The sequence below is a fragment of the Leopardus geoffroyi genome, chromosome E2 (genome assembly GCF_018350155.1).
Source record: "Leopardus geoffroyi isolate Oge1 chromosome E2, O.geoffroyi_Oge1_pat1.0, whole genome shotgun sequence".
In the NCBI taxonomy this organism is placed as follows: domain Eukaryota; kingdom Metazoa; phylum Chordata; class Mammalia; order Carnivora; family Felidae; genus Leopardus; species Leopardus geoffroyi.
Window position 1 is genome coordinate 47,629,603 of NC_059335.1, and position 25,149 is coordinate 47,654,751.

At 37.8% G+C, this 25,149-nt stretch overlaps 1 protein-coding gene across 3 annotated transcripts in view; it reads left to right on the forward strand.

The window, feature by feature from the left end:
• PHLPP2 (PH domain and leucine rich repeat protein phosphatase 2) overlaps positions 1–25,149 on the forward strand; it is a 79,966-nt gene that overhangs the window by 1,454 nt on the left and 53,363 nt on the right. For 2 of the 3 annotated variants that reach the window (XM_045443394.1, XM_045443395.1), the window contains exons 2-3: positions 5,235–5,497; positions 17,324–17,457. In XM_045443394.1, coding sequence (XP_045299350.1) covers positions 5,235–5,497; positions 17,324–17,457 — 397 coding nt within the window. Of the gene's footprint in view, positions 1–5,234; positions 5,498–7,915; positions 8,000–17,323; positions 17,458–25,149 lie in introns of those variants that run through there. The other variant, XM_045443396.1, reaches the window with a different exon arrangement.

Below are 25,149 nucleotides of genomic sequence, written 5' to 3' on the forward strand. Positions count from 1 at the left end.
ACTCTGTAGAATATGAAACACTTTTTTCTGCTACTACCTCCCAGTCTTAGTGCAGTGACTTAAAGAAATAACTTTTCATAGTTTACCTTTACTTCTGCATAAACCTTGTACGTACTATTTTAACTTACTTAACCTTAAGTCTTAAGTATAATTACTTTAGGGATTTATTTACTTTAAGGCCTTTAAGGCATAATTACTTTTAGACATTTATTTAAAACTATAAGGTCACCAAGTGTAAATTGTGAATGAAGAAAAGTTCTGCCCTGGCTTATCAGGAAATGGCAGGTCTGAGAGATAGGTAATGCCCTCTGGCCTAGAAGATAAACAACCTTGGCTTTTTTTATAGCAACTTTTTGTTGGGGAGGGAGTGACTTATGAGAGGGGGAGGAATTGAGAGAAAGGAGGCTCTTCATTCAAGGGTCCTACCTTCCTGCACTTCCAGGAAGTGATCCTATTTACCACTGGTTCCCTGGGGTTCCAGTCTGGGGACCATTAGGAAGATTCCAGAAATTGATTTTGATTATAGTACTGAGTTGGTGGGAGGCTGACAGTGTCTCATGCCCTTGCATCTCTTGCTTTATTGCATACGGTCAACATTTTAAATAATCCTTGCAAATTAATGGGATCATCAATGGTGAATAGGTGCTGTGTGTTCTGCATACAGAAGTTTCTTTAAGTAGCTGAGTAGTTGAATTTTGTGTCAAGTGAAACTGGACAAGAATCTATAGGTAGAAGAAAGTCATAGTCTCCTACCTGTTCTTCTCTAAAGAACCTTTGGAAAAGGCTTATTATTCTTTCTTTGGTAATGCCTTTATTATACTTAATGCCTAATTGTGAGCATCATTATTGTCTAATATAGATCTTCATAAAAAAGGCTAGTATAGCTAAGCTAGTATAATTTAGCCAGGTTAGATCTAGGTCCATGTGTATGGGATATTGGAAAGTTTGATTCAAAACCCTTCTCCCAGATTTATTTAGCAAATTGCTAATTAGAATGTACCTGTTTACTGTTGTTGGAATATAAATATGATACTGGTAATTGGTAATACTCGTAAGATTATTGGGAGTACCTTTGAAGCATCATTTTCCAGATGTTTCCTACAACTTTGGGATTATTGTTTTACTCAGACTGTACAAGAAGTTACAACTGGACAGTGAGTGCCATGAGATCCGTTTTTGTCAGAACTAGCTTCAAGTTTTTATCCAAATAATGTGTGTATGTGGTTCTTAAAAATCCGTGAATACCAAAATGAGTTTAATGAACCGAAATATTCTTCCTATCCTTATCTCATCCCACCCTTTCCAAAATATTCCTTAACATATATATTCCTGGAGACGAGGCTATATTGTTTTAAAGTTTTGAACCGGGGAGTATATCTCCTACCTTAGAGAATTTCACATTCTAATAGAACTCAGTGCATAGGGAGAGTTACCTGACCAGACTCTTGTTTTTACCATGCATATATTAGAGCTAATTGTATGTGGGCATTTAATATTTTATCACCTTTGAACTGATACAGCTCTCATAGATTATTTTCCTTTTTAGAGAGGTAAAAGCTTAAAGTAGGTACTTAATTCATGGCTTATTCTAAAGACTTGTGCTTTCTAGAAATACATTTAAATCTTAAATGTGCTCTTTTATACTTGTTTGATGTGAGAGGTAATTATAGTTCTGTTCCCTTTTAGAAAAGTTTGTCAACAGTTTTTATTTAAGAATAAGGAAAGCCATAGAATGTTCTTAATCTAGCAATTTCAGTGGAAAAGTGATTCTAAAAGCTGAAAATGTATCAGAGGACAGTACTGGCCTTCAGCAGTTATCTGATGCTTTACACAGTGGAGAAGAAAGCACAGGTAATTCAGCAATAGCTGATAACAGCTGAACAGTCCATCTAGATTTGTTGCTAGAAGGCTATGCTTGTTTGGTATCTAGGCCTTTTAAATGCCCATTGAGCAGGTTTAAGAGAATGATATCTACTCAAGTTCTAATTCAGCAGTTTATAGGGTGTAATATGTCATATATGTAGGAGACACATTCTTTGACCAACAACACATGTGTTCAGCAAAGTTCTTAAAGAATGTAGTCTTTTTTTTTTTTTTTTTTTTTTTGGTACAAAAAGGTGTTTTTATTAAAGCACAGGGACATGACCCCTGGGCAAAAGGAGCTGCCAGGAATTTATAGTCTTGATACAAATATATAAATATTTAAAAATGTCTTTAAAAATCCTCACAGAAGAAAAATCATGGATGAACTAAAATAATAACTTCCTGGGGTTTCTCTTGACTTTTTTAAGATTGATGAGATCATGGGGCCTTATTTGACCTTAAAAAGTTTTTTAAAAGAAGCTTTTTGGTGGTTGTGTGGAATAGTATCCAGGTGCTGTCTCCAGTGAGCTAAATTTCTCTCCACTTGGTGCAGAACACAGAGCTTCCTCGTAAAGATGTTACTGTACCATATAGAATACTATTTTTTTTTTTTAATCACCTTGATTTTTTTTAATGTTTTTATTTTCTTTTGTGGGGGGGAGGGGCAGAGAGAGAGAGGGAGACACGGAATCCAAAGCAGGCTCTGGGCTCTGAACTGTCAGCACAGAGCCTGAACTCATGGACTGTGAGATCATCACCTGAGCCAAAGTCGGATGCTTAACCGACTGAGCCACCCAGGCGCCCCTAGAATGCTGTTTTTATTTTATTTTTTTATTTAAAAAAAAAAAAAATTTTTTTAACGTTTCTTTATTTTTGAGACAGAGAGAGACAGAGCTGAACGGGGGAGGGGCAGAGAGAGAGGGAGACACAGAACCAGAAGCAGGCCCCAGGCTCTGAGCCATCAGCCCAGAGCGCGACGCGGGGCTCGAACTCACGGTCCGTGAGATCGTGACCCGAGCTGAAGTCAGACGCCCAACCGACTGAGCCACCCAGGCGCCCCCTAGAATGCTGTTTTTAGATGGACCAGTTGTTAATCTTTCCCAGAGACTAAAAAATAAGGAATATTTGGAATTAATCAGTGGTTAAAATTACTTGGTGATACAAGTATGATGGCCTTTGTCTTTGTAAAATAAGTACTTGAAAGCCCTTTGTTAATTCTGAGATGTTCAGCTTTGAGAAAATGCTCTTGTTGAGAAGAGAGAGACCTAGTTCCCACTTGTAGCAGGGGTTTATCCTACTTATCTAAAGTTAGAATCAGTAATAATCCTCATGGTCTTAAATAGCTATATTCAAATCCTTAATATCTGTAAAACAGTTGATTTACTTGTCATCCTTGAACAGTGAAGCCATTCTCATATTTTTCTTTCTTCCTCCCTGGGAATACCTTTTTGCTTCTCCTTCCATTTATTTATTTGTTTGTTGATTGATTGATTGAGAGAGAGAGAGAACGCTCACACATGTGTTGGTGAGGGAAAGGGAGGTAGAGAATCCCAAGCAGGCTGTGTGCTGTCAGCGCGGAGCCTGACATGGGGCTCATTCTCATGAACCTTGAGATCATGACCTGAGCTGAAATCGAGAGTCCATCGCTTAACCGACTGAGCCATTCAAGTGCCCATCCTTTATCAGCTTTATAAATTGAACCTTAGGTGCCACATTTGTCCTCAAATATTTAATCTTGGTAATTACAAAAATAATATTTGCTTTATTTATAGGTATTTCTGATTTCCAATGAGGAATAGTAACAGAAGTGTTTTATTTACTTTTTGGTTGGTGAAAAGATTTTAGTTCTCTGTAAAAAAGGAGATGTTCCCCCCTCCGCCCCAAGCTTATTCAACTTCTTGCCAGAGCAAATTGGGCTAAAGTATAGACTGGCAATACATTTCTGTGATGTCAGTTAAGTTCTGAATGCATCAGTTTGCCACTCAGGTATTAAGGCACCGGAATAGATTCTCAGTATAGAAGAGAGGAAGAAATATCAAATACATTATTAAAACCCATTGTGATCCCCATAGTAATAGATGCATATTCAAGGTGAAGAGGTTCTGCTGTGGAGAGAGTAGAGTCGCTAATTTTAGGTATGCAGAGAGAATGGGGATGGGAAAATAGAAGGCTCCGTAGAGAACACAGGGTGACAAATGAGTAGAGTTTTCAAGCCTATCTCATCAGAGGGACAAGGTGAAGGACCTTTCAGACAAGTCACACAATTAAGGAATCGTGACATGTTTGGGAGCTATAGGTAGCTGGATATGACTGAAACAGTAACAGGTAATGGATACTGACACTAGAGAGGTATGGCAGTGTAAGCCTTAGTGGAAATGCCTTTATATTAAAAGGAATAGAAATGGCCCATCATAAAAAAGAACAGGTAAATACTGATCTTTAGAGCCTTGTCATATTATTGCTGTAGTAGTTGTTTTTTCTTTGAGGTAACCACAATGTGTGTGAATTTCACATACCTAAATTATCAAATGCAACAGTAATTTTTTTGGGAACATGATTAAAATATAAAAACCATTTGTACAATATTCTATACTTATTTAGGATGTGAGGCAGAGGGTCAGGACCCTAGAGAAGCTCTCAATTTGCCTTATAGAGACATGTCCAAAAACATCTAATGCAGCATCGTTTATAACAGTGAGAAATTAGAAACAAACTAAATGCCATCAACAGGAGAATGGATATATTGCAATGTATTCATATAATGGGATATATTCAAATGAATGAGCTGGGTGTATTAGCATGACCAATATTGACCCCCCCCCCCCGCAAAAATGGCAGGGTAAAACATAAGTATGTTAGCATTTACAGTTCTAAATCATGTAAAATAAAATTTCATTTATAGATATATACATATATGGCAGACAGAAAAATGCATGGAATGGTGAATACCAAATACAATAGAGTGTTTCTGCGGAGAGAGGGAAGGAAATGGAATTGATGGGGTATCAGGTAGCTTCAGCAGTATATGTAAGAATATGTTGTATGTATGTTCTTTAGAATAAGGATCTGAAATAAATATGACAAAATGTTAAATTTTATGAAAGGTGGGTAATAGGTGCACAGATAATTCTTGACATTTTTCTGAAAACATAAGAAAAAGAAAGGGTCAGAGAAGCTAATGGACAGAGTCCTGAACAGCTAGCAGGAGAGAAAACCATTTTCCAGCTTAGGAATGGGCATGGCGGATGTGGAAAGCCCCAAGAGTGGAGGTGTGTGGTGAATGTAGAATGGAAGGGTGGGGTGAAGACTGAATGTGTCTAACTCAGCCAGACATTATAGCTAATGATTTCTTTCTTCTCGATGTTTTTTAGAGAAATATGAAACGCAATGGGAGCAGAACTTGTTTGAATAGGAGAAGTAGGTTTGGTTCTCGAGAAAGAGACTGGCTGAGAGAAGATGTGAAGAGAGGTTGTGTTTACCTTTATGGAGCAGACACGACCACTGCCTCTACAACCGCCTCTGCCTCCTCTGACTTACATCTCGTCCTGTGTACAGTGGAGACCCCCGCGTCGGAAATCTGTGCTGGAGAGGGAAGGGAAAGTCTGTATCTACAGCTTCATGGGGACCTAGTCAGGTATGGTCTGAGTTTTACCACTCTGATGTAAGTCATTACTCTTTGTGATGGGAAGTGGGCTCTAGGATTTTCATTGTGTTTAGAACTGATGTTGATTGTGGGGTCACTAGGCTTGAAATAAGATTTGTCCTTGGAATGCTGACATTATGATTCCTGAATTTAAAAGCCATCAGGGAAGGAAAATGTGATGGTTACTTCATTTGGATTACAGCATGGGTCAGATATCTAAATTTAAAATAAATATTTTAAAGTTATTTAAAAAAATAATACATGTAAATAGAATGAAATTGAAATGTATAGAAAGAAATAGAGAAGTATATATGCTCATGCATAAATATGTGTCTCTCTGTATAAATTTTATTTTATAATTATTTTTTTAAAAAATTTTAAGTAATCTCTACACCCAACATGGGGCTCGAACTCATACCTCCTAGATCAAGAGTTGCATGCTCTACCGACTGAGCCAGCCAGGCACCCCTGTGTATAAATTTTAAAACTAATGGTGCTATATCCAGCACACTACTGACTGGAAATCTCTTATAGATCTTTCTGTATTAATATTTATATAATTTACATTTATTTAATGGGTGTATAATAGTCCATTTTATGAGTCTACCATCATTTTAGCCAACCTTTTTTTTTTTTTTTTTTTTTTTTTTTTTAATTTTAAGTAGGCTTCACACCCAACGTGGGGCTTGAACTCACCACCCTGAGCTCAAGAGTGGCATACTCTACCAACTGAGCCACAAAGGTGCCCCAGCCAATCTCCTATTAATGGACATTCAGATAGTTACTACTTTTTACTTCTACAAGCAGTGTTGCAGTAAATATTCTTTTACCTATGATATTTCTCCCATGTGGAGGTAATCTGTAGGATAAACTCCTGGAAGTAGAATTGCTGGGCCAAAAGATATATGCATTTACCGTTTTTTTGTTTTGCTTTTTTGTATGTAGACTTTGTGCCCAGCACAGAACCCAATGCAGGGCTTGAACTCATGACCCTGAGATTGAGATCAAGAGTCGGATGCTTAACTGACTGAGCCACCCACGTGTCCCTGTGCATTTATAATTTTGATATATATTGTCAGATATCTCTTCATAGAAGTTAAACTTTGGCAAATAATATAAAAATATGCCTATTTTCCCCTTTCTCCAGATCATGTTAGGATTAAATTTTATATGTAATTATAAATACATACTCAAGCATGTGAGCACATGCTTGTGAATAGACCTGATTGTCAACAGTTTTTAAATTAGAGAATCATAAAGTCAGCATTCCAAGGACAAATCTGTTTTCAAGCCTAATGACTTAGATTTTTGCAAATCTGGTAGGAATTTTGTTATTTTGTCATTTTAATTTTCATTTATCTTAATGAGTGAAGTTGAGCATATTTTTATAGATTCAAATGCCATTTGTGTTCTTTAGAATTTTTTATGTAAATGTGAAAAAGTATTCTCATAGTAGTCTTATACTGTGTTTATGAACTCTTTGCTTCAATTAAAAAAAAAAATGACTGGTTCTTTGAATTAGACATCAAATAAGAGCTTAAATGCCTGACCATTCTCCTTCTCTCCTCCCTCCCTGTAACAAATGTCTTGAAACACAAGTTAGAGCTGTAGATTTAGAGTGAGTGGCTCGTGAAAGTGAGAAAGGAAGCTCCCACTTACTCCTCAACATGTGGTAATAATAGTAACACCTTTAGTTGAGCTAAAAATTGATGTCACTTAAAAAGTCTAAACTGAAGTTTACTATGTGCTTCTTTTAGGGTTTGGACTAATTCCTGAAAAAGTAGATTAGCATTTGAATGTTTTCCTTGTTCACCAGTTAACTAAATTTCCTAAATCCATTTGCAAAACGTAAGGATCAGACTGGGTGATCCTTAGGCTTTTCTAAATCTTAACACTGATTCCGATCTAATTATATCAGGTGCAAAGCCTTGACCTACATTATAGCTGGTAGTGATTGATGGAGTTCGTGTATTTAAGCATAAGACTTACTCATTTGTATACTAATGTGTATGTGTGCAGAGATACAGAAAAGTGGAGAAACTCTGAATTGGCTTGCTGCTACTAGCTGTGTAGTTAAGAATCCAAATGTGAAATAATTTGTGAATCTAAACTACTTAAAATGGAAAGTTTGTCTTTTTTTTTTTTTTTTTTTTTTTTTTTTAGCCCTGTGGCCTTGATAATTTTGTAATGAAATAGCTCTTCGTAGATCTAATTGATTAGAAAATAATGAAAACACTATTGAATTGCCATTTGAAAAGAATGAATATATTTCAATTCCTGGAGTAGGAGCTCGAGAAGTTTAATTCAGCCAGAGAATGATGGTGGTGGATTTTTGCTAACATTGACTGCTTGTTTTGCCAGTCACTGTGCTTAGTGCTTAACGCTCCTATTCTCATTAAATCCTCACAGTAACTCCAAGGGAAGTAGCATCCTTTCTTTCAGATGAGGAAGAGTGAGGCTTTGCCGGAGGTCCTGGAACCTGTTCAAAGTCAGGTACTGCCAGGCAGTTGGAATGCCTCAGTCATTCAAAGTAGGTGGTGGACTTCGTTCTTCACCCAGTCCCTCCTGGAGGGGAACTGGTGCTGCGTCCCTTACTCAGTTTTACTATATAAGCATACTTATTTAAAGATTTTTTTTAGATCTCTTATTCAACTGTTAATTGCTTGAATTCAGTCTTGTGTTATCTAATCACACGAATAGGTACTTTCTTTGTAATAGCCTGTAAGATAGTTGACAATCTAAGGCATTATTTTTATTCTTTTTTATTTTTGCTATTTACTGATGTAACACAGTCATTGTGGAAATTTAGGAAAATGAAAAAATATAAAGAGAAATAATAATATTCAATGCTTATGCTTTTTGTAGATTACCTCATTTAATTTTCACAATGATCTTGTGAGGTAAATGTTATTTTCATTTGGGAAAATGAGGCTTAAGATTAAGAATCTCACCTAAGATCACTTGTGGAGTATTTCAGTCAGATGGGGGTTCTCCAAATGTGGGGTGCTCCATTTGAATGGAGGCCACCTGTGCATGCGGTGAAAGAATTCACCCAAGGCAGAGCAAGGGAGAGAAGTTTCTAGACTCACTGTAAGGTAGCAGAGGGCAGAACAGCAAAGGAGAGATGGCCTGACATGAGGTGATGGTGAGGGGCTATAGTTATAGGGTGGAATGAGGGAATACAGGGACAAATGGAATTTTCCCTTTTTTGGTAATCTTAAGAACTGCCTGGTTGTAAGTAGCCCGTTGGTCGGTTAGAGCCTATGGCTTAATGAGCCTGTTGGAGTCCAGTGCGGTGGTTCCTGTGGGCCCTTTTACCTTGCTCAGGTTTCCAGTGCTTAAGACTGTTGGCTAAAAGCCGCCTCTACATAACTGAGCTAATAAGAGGAGCTGGAATTTGAACTCCAGCATTCTGACACCAGGTCCCATATTTTGACTTCCCACACCAACATTTTTCTTCAGGTCTTTTTCAAACTAAATGTGTGCGTAATTTTTAAAAATTACTTATTTGGGCCCATACCATATATTCAGTTTTGTTTACTGCATTCTTCAGTTAATTTCCTGTGTCATTAAAAATTCCTTAGACATCAGTTTTAATTGCTACAGAAGATTCCATTTTCTGGAAATACTATAACTTGTTTAAAAATTGAGTAATAATAGGCAATAATGATTTAGAGCTTTGATTCTAGAACAAGAGTGTGTGGGTTCAAATCCTGGCTCTGACCATCACTATGCAAGTTATATAATGCTCTATGCCTTAGTTTACTAATGTATAAAATGGAGAATGATTATATTTACACTATAGAGCGGTCATGATGAAAATTACACGTTATAAAGATCAAGTGAATTAATACTTGCAAAGTAGTGCTTTTTAAAGTCTAATGTTCACGGCGGGGAGCTTGTTAAAATACAGATTCTAGTGCTCGCTTCAGCAGCACATATCCTAAAATAAAGATTCTGATTCAGAAGGTTGGGTGGGGCCTGAGATTCTGCATGAAGCTCCTAAGAGATGTGCTTCACTTGGAGTGTCAAGAAGTAAAGTGCTTACCTTGATGTCTGGCACCCAGTAAGTCCGCAGTGTTACCTATTTGGGTTGTTTCAAATCACTCAACTCTTCAAAGTGGTGTTGTGATGACTGAATCTTAGCTCATGAATCGCTATATTGTTGCTCTCCCTGGGCTCCGTGCTAGAAATGGGATTACTGGGACGAAAATTACCTCATGTTTTTTCTAAGTCACCCATGACTTTTTCTTTCCGTACTCTTTTTCAGTCATGGACTTGTCACTTCAGTGAGACTGAGGATTATTTATTTACAGAATTGTAGTACTTTAAGGAAACTGAAAGAGATCATCTACTAGGGAAACAAAGTTTTCCAAACTTAATGACCCCATGCCCTTTCCATTGGGGCAGGGTTTGCTGGTTGTCACATCCAATAGAGAGAGTTACCAGCATGTAGGGGGCAAGGGCCAGAGAGGCTTAATGTCCTCAATGTGTGGGATAGACTTGTACAACAAAAAATGGCCTTGCCCGAAAGGCCAGTAACTTGCCAGTGGGAATAACCGAGACCATTTCTCTTTGTTTCATAAATGTGAAACAGAGGCCTGGAGAGGGTCAGTTGATAGCACGTTCCCACCACCACCTGGTGTTCCAGTCCATTGCTCTTACATGATAATGTTTGGTTTGTCTTTTAAAAAAATTATTTATTGGGGCGCCTGGGTGGTGTAGTCGGTTAAGCGTCCGACTTCAGCCAGGTCACGATCTCGCGGTCCGGGAGTTCGAGCCCCGCGTCAGGCTCTGGGCTGATGGCTCAGAGCCTGGAGCCTGCTTCCGATTCTGTGTCTCCCTCTCTCTCTGCCCCTCCCCCGCTCATGCTCTGTCTCTCTCTGTCCTAAAAATAAATAAACGTTGAAAAAAAAAATTAAAAAAAAATAAAAAAATTATTTATTAATTTATTTTTTTAAAGTTTATTTATTTTGAGAGAGAGAATGCACATGTGCGCAAGGCAGGAGAGGGACAAAGAGGAGAGACAGAATCCCAAGCAGCCTCTGTACCATCAACGCTGAGCCCAGTGTGGGGCTTGCACCCACGAACTGTGAGATTATAACCTGAGCTGAGATCAGGAGCTTGACTGACTGCACCACCCAGGTGCCCTTATTTATTTATTTGTTTGTTTGTTTGTTTATTTTGAGAGAGAGTACACATGATTTGGGGAGGGTCAGATAGAGGGGGAGAGAGAGAATCCCATGCTGACAGTGTGGAATCCGACGTGGAGATCCCACAAACAGTGAGATCATGACTTGAGCTGCCAAAATCAAGAGTCGGACACTCAACCAGCTGAGCCACCCAGGCACCCTGGTTTGTCTTTTTTCAATTGAACTGTTTAAGTGATAACTGACTCACTAGTGAAGTTTAGTGTAATCATTGCCTTCTGCCTGAAAAGTTGTAACGACATCATACGTGACAAAGTGAAGTGCCCCTTGGCTCATGGTCATATATTTACTTTTATTCTTAGTCATCAAAATGAGTAAGATTTCTGTGTTTGATAGACTATCTCTTAAGATAAGCTTGGAGACAGTAAGGTGTTTATAACAGAAAATACCCTTGGGTTTTGGGATACTGCATTCTAATTACCTTTCTGTCATTGACTTGCTGAGTGACTTCATGCAGGTCACTAAAATCTTTACCATATTTTGATGTTATAAAAGTAGAGTGAACAATCCTATTTTAGGATGCATACTGAACTGATTACCATTGAGGAAGGAAAAAGAGATTAATTTTGTTTTGTGCTTCATATTTCTGTGCTATTTTAAAACTTAAAAATGATGTATTATACACTAAGTAAATAGTTTTTGTTAATTTTGTTTTTACATGTTTCTTTAATGTTTGTTTTCAAGAGAAAGAGTGCAAGCGGGGGAGGGGCAGAGAGAGAGAGTGGGGCAGAGGATCTGAAGTGGGCTTTGTTGTGACAGCAGCGAGCCCGATGCCAGGCTTGAACTCACTAACCGCGAGATCATGACTGGAGTTGAAGTCAGACGCTCAACGAACTGAGCCACCCAGCCACCCCTGTTTTTTACATCTTAGTACTTCTGAAATCAGCTTGTATTTTATGGTTGTTGATGGGTTGTGGTTTAATTGGCAGTTTGTTTTTTGTTTCTTAATGGTTATTGCAATACCATCTGGTTTTCTGAAATACAATTCTGATACTAACTACCCAGACTTTTCACAGACTACACAAGTTAAAGGGCATGGTCCCCAACAAGACTGCCCTTCAGATTCTAGCTACATTTCTGACCAGGTTGGATACAAATTTGGGGGCTCCCATGATCCTTTTAGGTTCACTAATTCACTAGAATGAGTCAGACTCAAGAACTGTACTTACGATTAGTTTTAGTCTAAAGGATACAAATTAAGACTAACCAAATGAGGCGATACATAGGGTGAGGTCTGAGTGGGTCATGAATGTAGAACTTCCATGCCCTCTCCCCGTGTCACCCTCTCAGCACATGAGTGTGTTCACCCACCAGGAAGGTCCATGGAACTTCGGTACAGATTATATTGGCATTTCTTGGGTAGGCTTGATTGATTCATTGACCACATGCTTGGCATTCAGTCTCTAGCCCTCTCTTCCTTCCCCATAGTCAGGCTGGCTCCAAACCCCAACCTACTCTTCACTTGGTTGGTCTTTATCGTGACCAGCCCCCATCTTGAGTCATCTCATCTGTTAGAGGTGATGCCAGGGGCTCATGAATGACAAGACACTTCTATTATTCAGGAAATTCCAAGGCTTTAGAATCTCCCCTCAGGAATCATAGACAAAGACTAGTGTAAGATTCTGTATTATATAACGATTCACACAAAATGGTGTATCTTTCAAATGATGGTGGATTAGACTGATAGAATACAATTATTTTCAAACATAACTTTTTAAGTTTTTTGTATACATTAACATATGAAGTGTTTTGAGCTCTCTTCTGCGTAAGTTATTTTAACTATATAAAATAGTGTGGTTTACCGAAAAAAAGCTAGGCTTTGTAATGTGTTAGCTTCGTAAAATGTTAAACACTTTCAGCATAGTGTCAGGCATGGAGTAGACATTCAGGCAAGTATTGTTGTTGTTTGTATTATCTGTATTGTTGACCTTAACATTTACAGATTTTACCTTTATAGGTGGCCAGAGATTGAGTTTTTTTTTTTTTTTTTCAACGTTTATTTATTTTTGGGACAGAGAGAGACAGAGCATGAACGGGGGAGGGGCAGAGAGAGAGGGAGACACAGAATCGGAAACAGGCTCCAGGCTCTGAGCCATCAGCCCAGAGCCTGACGCAGGGCTCGAACTCACGGACCGCGAGATCGTGACCTGGCTGAAGTCGGACGCTTAACCGACTGCGCCACCCAGGCGCCCCGGCCAGAGATTGAGTTTTAATCTCAATTTGAGGTAGAGAATGCTGCTGTGCTTTGTTAAGGTTTTTGATAAAATATTTTATTCCCTGTATTATATTTTAATAATGTGTAATTTTGCCTCCTACTATTAACTAGAATCCTTGTGAAATGATTGATACATGGAATGAAGCGTTCTCTTCTCTTACATGTGTCTTACCTATGGGCACCGTGTAGAATAACTGTGGGTTGCTACTCCTGGCTAAGAGCTGTAAATGTCTGTTGATAGCATTGTGGTATTGGTTGGGTGGTTTGGAGAGAAATAATCACATATATTCAGATTTACAAGAACCATAGTAGCTCCTAGAGCCTTAGAAGCAAACTAAAACTTAGTCTTACTGTCTTTCCTTAAAGCAGAAGCTGAAGTATTTCAAATGCTGAACAGAACCTTTCACTGCCAATATTACTCTCTCCTACACCTGATTTAGCAGTATATAATTTTCCTTTGATTTGTGAGAGATTTAACAAATAGCTAAGTACCAACCTGTTAAAGTTTTGGAACTTTGCAACACAAAATTGATCAGTAAGCATATTACACATTTCCCTCCCATCATACTCTCTACTTTCTTAAGCAGATGAGTTTAATGAGTAAATGGAATTAGTCCCTCATTTTAGTTGTTTTTGCAGTTCTTAAAATACTTCTTGTTTACTCATTTATGCTAAGTTAATAAGAGCAGATGTTGAGATTCTCTTGATTTTTTTTCCCTCCTACCAAGGAAAATACTTTCCTTAGGTGGAAATGTATATAGAGGGTTTAAAAATCTACAGAGCCTTTTTAGGAAGGAAATTTGATCGTGTAAAATATGTCAGAATTAGGGTGTTACCATTTCTCTTGGTTTTCTAGACAGAAATTGAAAAATTGAGCTAGTAGATTTAGCCTGAAAGTATTATTTCTTGGTCCTGGCTATGCGATCAATATATGGAATTATGATACTTAAGTACATTGAGCTCTGTATCTGGAAATAATAGCAGGATTCAGGTAGAATTTGCATTATATTAGGAAGGTGTCTTGGTACCTCACAGACTCTTGGGTTCTAAAAGACTCTAAAGATCATCTGGTCCCACTTGATTCTTTTAGGAGACTCTTATCTAAATTATCTGTGACAGATGGCTCTCTAGCTCTCCATGAGCTATTTTGAGAGGCAGTCTGTTTCATTATTGGTATCTCTAATTATTAAAGTTCTTCCTCATTTTTGATCCAGGCTTACCTGTGTAACTTCTCCTTGTTCCTAGTCCTATTCTTTGGAGTGATCCAGAGTAAGTCTAATCCTTCTTGACACTGGAAGATAGAGATAGCTTGTTATACCCTTGTTATGCCCAAGTTAATCCTTTAGTGTTCAGATTACATGGCTAGTTAACCCCTCCAGGATATAGCTAATTAGAAGTCCCTCTTAAAATACATCCTCCTTAGAAGAATTCTACCATTATACTGGGAAAATGGCTAATATTACCAATACCCCTTTGTGAATTTTTATTTTGACTGGAGATTAGTTGTAACTGACGTTTTTATTCTGAAAAGTTTATGTTCTATTTCTCTTAAATTCAGTATTTAGTTATCATTGAGGGTTTTAGTTCTTTGGTCATTCCTCCTGTAGTAGTTCTGAGTTTATGGATAAAAGTCTGCATTGTGCAGTCAGGAGGGGCCAGGTGGTCATTTTATTTTTGTGTTTTTGTGCTCATCAGGATGATTTCCATTCCTAAATTATTGTTTTTGTGGAATGTTCCAATTGGATGGGGTTGGATGAGGGCCAGAGGTACCGGCGGTGAAAGAATTCACCGAAGGCAAAACAAAAGAGGTAAAAGTTCGTTGACTACACTGTAAGGGAGCAGCGGTCAGGACAGCAAAGGAAAAACTGTCTGCCACGAGGGAGTGGTGAGGGGCTATAGTTACAGGGTGGGATGAGGGAATACAGGGACATATGGAATTTTCCCTTTTTTGGTAATCTTAAGAACTGTGCCTGGTTGTAAGTGACCCATTAGTTGGTTAGGGTGTATGGCTTAATGAGCCTTTTTGCATCAGTTCTGTGTCCGTAGTCACCTGGGGCCCTAAAGCCTTGCTCAAGTTTCTGTTGCTCAAGCCTGTTACCTAAAAGCAGCCTCTACAATTCTGCTTGTTGTTTACATTCAGCTTGGTAGTATTAGTATTTTATGTTATTTTTACCTAAACTTACTCCCAACAGTATTTTCTACTTCTTTAACCATAAAACATAGATGTCCTTTGTATCTTTTTGCAGTGATGGGAGTATATCATGTTTCTTCTAATTAATACAATTCTTTTTTTTTTTTTTTTTAATTTTTTTTTTTAACGTTTATTTACTTTTGAGACAGAGAGAGACAGAGGATGAACGGGGGAGGGTCAGAGAGAGAGAGGGAGACACAGAATCTGAAACAGGCTCCAGGCTCTGAGCTGTCAGCACAGAGCCTGACGTGGGCCTCGAACTCACGAGCCATGAGATCATGACCTGAGCCGAAGTCAGACGCTTAACCGACTGAGCCACCCAGACGCCCCTAATTAATACAATTCTTAAGTTTTCTTTTCTTTTTCTTTTTTTTTTAAAGATTTTATTTTTAAGTAATCTCTACACCCAACACGGGGCTTGAATTTACAACCCCGAGATCAAGAGTTGCATGCTCTACTGACTGAGCCACTCAGGTGCCCCTTAACTTTTTTAAATAGAATCCTTTTAAGACATAAAGACGAATGCTCCTCATGACCTTTGAACACACACATGCTTTCCTATACTTGTTTTTTGGTTGTTGTTTCAGACAGGGGAGATAATTCTATTTTTATTCTAATTAAAATTTGAATCCAGTCCTAAGAATTGTTGTCAATATGTTATTGAACACTAATGCAAGCTATTTTGCTAAACACTTTCCTTACTATATAATATCTTGTAAGTAAATAAATTTAGGAACAACTATGTGAGGTAGGTACTACTGTAATTCCCATTATATATGATGAGGCATTTAAGACTGAGGTTAACTAAATTTGTCCAAGAGCAAAACTGAGACTCAAACCCAGTCAGTCTGACTTTGGGATCTTAGGCTATTAGTCACTGTATTTATAACTATTTCCTTCCTTCCTTCCTTCCTTCCTTCCTTCCTTCCTTCCTTCCTTCCTTCCTTCCTTCCTTCCTAAGTTCTAAGTGTATTTATTTATTTTGAGAGAGAGAGAGAGAGCGTGTGCGAGCATGAGTGGGGGAAGGGCAGAGGGAGAGAGAGAGAGAGAGAGAGAGAATCCCAAGCAGGCTCTGCACAGTCAGCACAGAGTCCAGATAGACACAGGGCTCAGTCTGATGAACCATGAGATCATGACCTGAGCTGAAACCAAGAGTCAGACGCTCAACTGACTGAGCCACACAGGTGCCTCTATAACTGCTTTCTAATGAAACAATTGTAAAAGGACTCTCTTGTTGTTAATACTGATGTAGCCCTTTCTATCAAAATTCACATTGAACATTTTTGGTTTTTAAATATTTTGAAGTGCTTTAGGTCTGTATGATCTAAAATATGCAGTGTCACCAGAGGCCACAAATAATTACTAGACATTCTGACTTTACTTTAGCGTTCAGTTGGGACCACATAGTAGAATGATTTCTGGGGAATTATTGGGCTGTTGACTTCTAATTCTTGTGGAAGAAATCATCTCTGAAGCCAGTGGAAATACATAGTACCTGAGACATAGTAGGCAACTCAAAGACTATGTCTCTGACTATGTGTGTAATTTATATGAAATCACTTATGGCCAAGTGTGATCTTTTATATCTCATAATTTCACTACCTTTTGGGCCACAGGTTCTCAAAGCACCCTGTAGGAGTCCCTGAGACTCTTTGAGGAAGTACATGATGTCACAACTATTTCAAATCATAATAAGTTAATAATATTCTTTTTTACTCACAGTCTCTCATGAGTTATAGTGAGGTTTTCTAGAGGCTACACAGCATGTTATTACAACAGATTAAATGTAGAAGCAGATCTGAGAATCTAGCTGTCCATTGAAATTGCCATTCTCATCACTAAATTTGTTTGATTTTAGAAAATATATTTTTTAAGAAGTTTTACTTACATTATCATATAATGGCTTTATTACTTTTAAAAATGAATAAATATTTAGAAACTCTTAACTTCAGCTTCTAATTCAGTAAATATCAATAGATATACCCCATGTAAAAAGAAGCTCTTTGGGGTCCTCAAGACCTTAGGAGGCTTCTGAGTCAAAACCTTTGAGCACCTCTTGTTTCGATTAGTTGTATCATATGATATTAAAGAAAATCTTGATACAGAAGTAAAACAAAATTTAAAACATTAAAAGATTTTTAAAATTAAAAGAAGCGTTTTTATTTCTTACTAAATACTTTTGTTTTGAATTGTGTGAGCAGGAGACTGGAACCTACTGAACGACCTCTTCAGATTGTTTATGATTACTTAGCCAGGCTGGGATTTGACGACCCTGTGCGCATACAGGAGGAGGCAACAGATCCTGACCTTGGCTGTATGCTTCGATTTTATGGTGGTAAGAAGTGTTTTTTTAATGTTTATTTATTTATTTTGAGCGAGAGAGTGGGGAGAGAATCCCAAGCAGGCTCCATGCTGTCAGTGCAGAGGCCGATGTGGGGCTCTAACCCATGAACTGTGAGATCATGACTTGAACTGAAATCAAGAGTTGGATGCTCAATCGACTGAGCCACCCTCAGGCGCCCCTATGGTGGTAAGAATTTATCATTGGCTTTGTGAATGTGTTAACTACTTTTAGGTTGGTCATTTGTGCCTCTCTTGTCTTCAGCTTTTCAAAAGTATTTTTGTAAAAGGTGTGTTTAAGCTAATTAACTAATGTGGTTACAAAAAACAACAAAAACAAGAAAGCGGGGTGTAGTTAAGGGAAGACTTCAAAGTATTAGCCAAAATCTCTTTCCTTTTTTATTTTTGCTCTTTTTGTTCTAGTTTTTTTGCTGACTTACTAGAATTATTTTATGTCTTTGCAGAATCTTCATCACATCATGCTTTTTAGTATCAATTGTATTTTCAAGTTTCTTATAAAAACCATGAACTTCTGGATAGCTCAAGAATGTTGAGAGCTAGATGGTCATTATTATATATGACTTAACATTTGATGACTCCATCTGTCAAAGCTGTATATTGTTAAATTGAGTGGGCTTGAAATATAGGATTTTTTACTTTGTCTTTTGGTGCATTCCCCCCACCCCCCCGCCCCCATCAACTTTTTTACCTGGTCACTTCAGTAATAAAGTTAGACTTATTAAAATTAAATACTTTTTGAATATTACTTTCCAAATATACATAGTCTACTACTAATACTAATGGTACTGAGTACCATTGATTGAGTGCTTACTGTGTGCTTTTATGCTTGTGAATTACCCACTTTACTCATTAGAAACACCTTATGCTATAGGAACTGTCGTCTTATTTAACAAATGAGAAAGCTGAGACAGAGAAGTTAAACTACTCGTTCAAGATCATACAACTAGTGACGGAGTCTTTTAACACCTAACAATTTTTAATTAACATGACCCACTTATCAAACAATTGAAATAATAACTAAATGATTTGTGTCTATAGGCAAAATTGTTTACTAAAATCCCTTGCTCTCATTCCTCAAATTACTGATTAAATTTCTGTATACTTCTTTTTTCTTTTTTTGTTTTTGTATTTACTTATTTTTAAGTAATCTCTGCCTCCAACATGGGGCTCAGATTCACCTTGTAACATAATAAAGTTGTCACAAACCAACTTTATTAAATGCACTTCACCAAAGATTTTATGTATAATTTTTCATCACAACACTATCTTGTGATATGTTGTTCCTTAAAAGTTGGTATTATTTTATTTCCATTAATTTCTCTTCTTTGCTAGTTCATGGAAGGAAAATAGTTGCTAGGTTGAAATTAAGTACTAAAATCCTTTAAGGTTAATTTGAGGAACACAACCCATTTAAACCTATAAAACTTGGTTTAAAAAAAAAAAGAGCAACTTGGAGCAGTAACATTCTCGTTTTGTGATTGTGGTTGAAAGCGAATTCTTCATTATATGTTTTATTCTGGAGTGAAAGTTGAGCCTTAAAGTGCCAGCGGGCTCCTGAGCCATGGAGATTGCATTTGCACAGCTGTTGGCATCCACACATTAATTTTCTACCACCACCTGATAAACTACAGCATGCCCAGGGTCTGCATATACCCTTAAGAGGATATTTTTAGTAGAGTCCAAAAGAGTACCAGTTTTTAGTGCTTACTCTTTTTTTTAAATTTTTTAATGTTTATTTATTTCTTAAAAAAATTTTTTTTAACGTTTATTTATTTTTGAGAGAAAGAGAAAGAGCGTGAGGGGGAGAGGGACAGAGAGAGAGGGAGACAAAGAATCGGAAGCAGGCTCCAGGCTCTGAGCTGTCAGCACAGAGCCTGATGCAGGGCCTGAACCCACAAACCGAGAGATCATGACCTGAGCTGAAGTCGGACACTCAACTAACTGAGCCACCCAGGCAACCCCATACTTACTCTGTTTTTAAGGGGAGGGGGAGTCTTTAACAAAGAACATTTCCAAAAGTGACCTCTGTTAATTTAGAGAAGCTAGTATATTTTGAGTGAGAAAATTATGTTTGGGAAAGAGGTGTTTAAAGCTAACTATATTTGCAATTAGACAATATACATATATGGCACAAAATACAAAAGTAAATATATATATATATATCAGTAAGTGTATTAATTATCTATTGTCTATGTAATGATTTACCTCAAAACTTAGTAACCTCTCAGGCACCTGGCTGGCTCAGTCGGTAAAGCATGTAACTCTTAAATGTTTTGTTTTGTTTTTTAAAGTTTATTCATTTATTATTTCTGAGAGACAGAGAGATGGTCAGGAGAGAACACATGCGGGGGAGGGGCAGAGAGAGCCAGAGACACAGAATCTGAAACAGGCTGCAGACTCTGAGCTGTCAGCACAAAGCCCGATGCAGGGTTCGAACTCACGAACTGTGAGATCATTACCTGAGCTGAAGTTGGACACTTAATGGACTGAGCCACTCAGGTGCCCTAGTAAAGCATGGAACTCGTGATCTTGGAGTTGTGAATTCAAGCCCCACATTGAGTGTAGAGATTACTAAAAAACAAAAATAGATAAATAAACTTACGAAACAAAAACAAAAACAGTGACGGGATGGGGCACCTGGCTGGCTTAGTCAGAAGAGTGTGTGTGACTCTTGATCTTGGAGTCATGAGTTCAAGCTCCACGTTGGGTGTAGAGATTACTTAAAAAATAAAATAAATAATGCCTTTCTCCAATTCTATTAAAAAAAACTTGATGATTTAAAATGAATAAATATTTATTATCTCATATAGTTTCTGTGGGTCAGAAATCCAGGAGTACTTTAGTTCTGGTTGGGGTTGCATGAGATTGTAGTCACTCTGTTGGTTAAAGATGTAGTCATCCAAAAGCTTGACTGAGGCTTGAAGCATCACTTCCAGCCTGGCTCATTCAAATGGCTGTTGGTAGGTCTCAGTTCCTCACCAGCTTTTGGCAGGAGATCTCAGTTCTTTGCTTTGTAGACCTCTATATAGGGCTGCCTGAGTATCTTCATGCCATAGCAGCTAGCTTCCCTCAGTGATGAGACAGATAGTTGGACGGACAGACACAGACACACATACACACGCACGCGTGCACCTACACACACACACAGGGAGGCCTCAGTGTTTTTTATGACCCAGCCTCATAAGTCACAGACATTTTCGTCACCTTCTGTTTAGTAAAAGTGAGTCACCAAATACGGCCCACACTAAAAAGAGGGAAATTAGGCCCCAACTTCTGGAGTAAGGACTATCAAAGAATTTGTGGACATATCTTAAAACCATCACAAAAAAATATGCTTCCCTTTCATCATGTTTCTCTAACCACTCCCATTCCTGAATCCAGAGACAACCACTGTTAAGGAAAGATATCTGTGAAATATTCTCTTAAAGCAAATAGCTTAGTAGTCATCTTTAAATATTTTGTGTGAAGAGTCTTTGATGAGTAAGCTTAGTTAGAATACAGTGTTATATGAGGCCAGGGTCATAAGGGCCAAAGTTCAGACCAGTTAATGTTGCTGTGCTTGCCGGGTCTAAAAGGTACCCAGTTCACCATTATGCAGCCATTATGCAGATGTCCATTACCAGTCTTGCTGCAAAGGGAATTCTGGGGAAAAGTGAGTTAGTGGAATGACTGGCTCAGTGCAAATCATGATAAAAGCTGTGGAAATCATACAATTGACTAAAGATGAGTAGGTAGCATGAACAATCACAGAAATTAAGAGAGCATGTTAATGAACTCTGTGTATGAGGAAAGGGAGTCTACAAGATGTGATTTGCTAGTGAAGTGGTAGTTTGGGGACTCTGTGGCTCAGCATGAGTCCCAGCCTGAGCATTTCTTTCTGTACCATATTCTGTGCACACATTGTTTAAGACCATTTGTTCCAAAGAGCATAAGCACAAACAAATGAAGCCAGATACAAAAGAATCACATGGTATGTTTCCATTCGTTTAAAGTTCAAAAACAGCTAAAACTGAGCCATGTTGTTTAGAGATGTGTGGCAGAACTACTGTCTGTCCATCAAAATCTGTTTTCCTTCCATAATAAGAGAATTAGAGTTGGGCACATTGCTGCCCAGCTATACCTCATTTCCCTGCCTTTCTTGCAGCTAGGTGTGCACATGTGACACACTTTGCTTCAGTGGTATGGAGTGGAATTGTTGTGCCACTTCAACACACCATTCCTAAAACTTCCCACGCACGCTTCTCAGCGTCCTTCTGCTCTCCCATAGGCTGGGATGGCAGTCATCAGAGCAATATTGGAAGTCATGTGTCGAAAGTGATAGATCTTCCCTCAGCCTGAGTTTCTTGATGGAGGTGACCCCTGGAAATCCACAGTGTGTACTCTAACAGAGAGTTAAATTTCTCTTGTGCTTGAGCCATTATGTGCTGTTTGTTAAAGTAGTTTATAACCTGCTATAACTAGTATAGGATACATACATAAATGGCAGAAATATAAGGAAAGCAAGGACATTATTATAAAAGTTAGGAGAGTGGCTGACCTCTAGGGTGGGGCAAGGAGGACATGATTCCTACAAGTAGAATTTTTGAGTCAATACATATATATATTTAAAATTGTGACTATTCCTAAATTTTACAGGCGATACTGATGGATGCTTTCATCAGTAGTGTTTGAGAGTACTCATTTCCTTGTCCCTTTGCCAATATCAGGTATTATTGTTAAAATTATTCTTTGTCCTAAATTGTAAAAAATACTGTCTCATGTTAATCTGCATATTTTAAACTTTATTGTTAAACTATAGGAGTAATATATTAAAAAATATTTCATCATCCTTATACAATTACATTTATTATGGTACATTTCCTAGTCATATTTTATATACATATTTCACATTTATAATCATTGTGTCCATATATTTTTCCTTTGTAAAAAATTTAATTGCACAAGTAAAATGTGGATATAGTTTGATTATCTAAGTGTTACAATCTCTTGTAATCATTATCTATAGTGTTTCAATCTCTTGTATACCTCCCAGGTCAATTGACTGCTTAATAGATAACCACTGGTATCAACTTGGTGTATATGTATTCAGAGTTTTCTAACTTATATTCTTATCTAATAGGTATTTGTAGAAATATATTTTGTTTACATAAACGGTATTATTTGATACTGGTCTTCATGGTTTTTCACCCAACCATATGTTTTGGATATTTCCTTAGCTGTCTTCTTCTTCTTTTTTTTTTTCTTTAAGTTTATTTATTTATTTTGAGAGAGAGAGAGCGAGCAGGGGAGGGGCAGAAGAGAGGGAGAGAGAGAGAATCCCAGGATCCACAGGATCCATGCAAAGCCCGACGTGAGGCTCAGATGCACAAAACTGTGAGATCGTGACCTGAGCTGAAATCAAGAGTCGGATGCTTAACCGACTGAGCCATCCAGGTGCCCCTCTTTAGCTGTCTTCTATATACATTTCTCTAAGTTGCATAGCACTGAATATCATGTGTGTAGTATAGTTTATGTAGTTTATGTCGCCATTTCGCTGATGATAGACGCTTACCGTATTTCCAGTTTTGACTATTGCAAACAGCATTATAATAAAATTGCCTCTTTGTGCGCTTTTCTTCAGAAGAGGTCTGTAAACATGAAATTAATGGGTCATTGGATATTTGCGTTTAAAATAATAATACTATTGCGGAACACCGTATATCCTGTCAGTATACCAGAGTACCACTTTGCCCACAATATCACCTTTTACTATTATTAGCATTTAAAATTTTTACTAATCTGATAGATAAAATGATGGTCTCCTTGTTTGAATTTTTCTTTCCCTGATTACTAATGTGGTTGAATATTGCTTGATATTTTCATTGGTTCTTTAGATTTCTTTGAATAACCCATTGATATTTCTGTGCAAATTTGTGTTTGTCTTTTTATCATATTGATCTAAAGGATGTTTATATTCTAAGTATACATCATTTGGATACTGTATTTGTGGCAAAACTTTTTTCCAGCCTGTAACTTGTCCTTAAGTTTTATTGTTTTTTTTTTAAATTTTTTTTTTTTTTCAACGTTTTATTTTATTTTTGGGACAGAGAGAGACAGAGCATGAACGGGGGAGGGGCAGAGAGAGAGGGAGACACAGAATCGGAAACAGGCTCCAGGCTCTGAGCCATCAGCCCAGAGCCCGACGCGGGGCTCGAACTCACGGACCGCGAGATCGTGACCTGGCTGAAGTCGGAGGCTTAACCGACTGCGCCACCCAGGCGCCCCAAGTTTTATTGTTTTTTATTCTGCAGAAGTTTTAGTCAGATTTTTTGAGTCTTTTTCTTTAATGTATTTATATTCCTCCCTTATTCTAGCTCATAAATGTATTCTATATTTTCAGTACTTTTATATTTTTTAAATCTGCGTAAGATAGGGATGTAACTTTACTTTTTTTCAATGGGTAGGTAGCCATTTGTCCCAACAACATTTATGGAAGAGTTCATCCTTTTCCTACTGACTTGAAATATTATCTTTATTATTTTTAAGTTCCTATACAGGCAGGGGTCTATTTTTAGACTCTGTCCTATTAGACTGATCAATTTGTACTGTGCTAATACCAAAAATTATTTTAATTAATATATCTCTATGATATATTTTGATAGCTGATAGGGAAGCTACCTTACCACTATTCTCTGAAAAAGGGAGATCTCTTGAATCAGGGAAGCCTTTATGAAGAAGTAGTATTTGAGTTGGTTCTTTAAAAATTGACAGAATTTCATTAAGCCGAAAGGAAAAGGAGGACCTGGGATGGGAGATTAGACACTTCAGTGTATGTTCTGTGAATCACAGATAATTTGAGTCCAGATTGTTCTGGGCATTGAGTTCAGTATCAGGAGCTTAGTCTTTGTTTGGCAGATGATAGCAGGAAGTGAGAGCATCCAAGTGAGCCAGAGAAGGTGAAGCTGGCACCAGTGTGGACAGTAATTCAGATGTGAATTAATAGGGGTCTGAAATGGGGAATGGGAAGGAATTGTTCCTGTGAGAGACTTTTTGAAGGGATAATCAGTAAGAGTTGATGGCTGATTAAAAAGGGGAGTTGAGGAATGGAACCTAAGAGTTGGAGCTGAAACTGAGTTTTTGAGCCTGGCTTACTTCAGGAGAATATCAGGACTTGATTTATGAAAAGGAGTTGTTCATGGGGATGGTGATGACTTGGTTTTAGGAATATTTCATTTTAAGTGGTGACGAGTATCCTGTTGGAGGTGTCTGGCAGGTAGCTGGAAATGTGGAACCAGAGCGTAGGAAGTACAGATCTGAGAGTCGGGTACATGGGGATGTTAAAGCTGTGTAAGTTGTTAAGATACCCTTTTTTTTTTAAGTTTATTTATTTATTTTGAGAGAGAGAGCACCTTTGAGCAGGGGAGGGGCAGAGAGAGAGAGAGAGAGAGAGAGAGAGAGAGAGAGAGAGATACCCAAGGAGGCTCCACAGTGACAGTGCAGAGCCTCATGTGGGGCACGAACTCATGAACTGTGAGACCATGTCCTGAGCTGAAATCAAGAGTCAAGTGCTTAACTGACTGAGCCACCCAGGTGTCCCGGAAGATTAAGTTATCTTGAAAAGAATCCTTGTATGTAGGAAGAGAAGGAGGCTTAAGGCAGGCAAAACTTTCATTATAATAACTAGCAT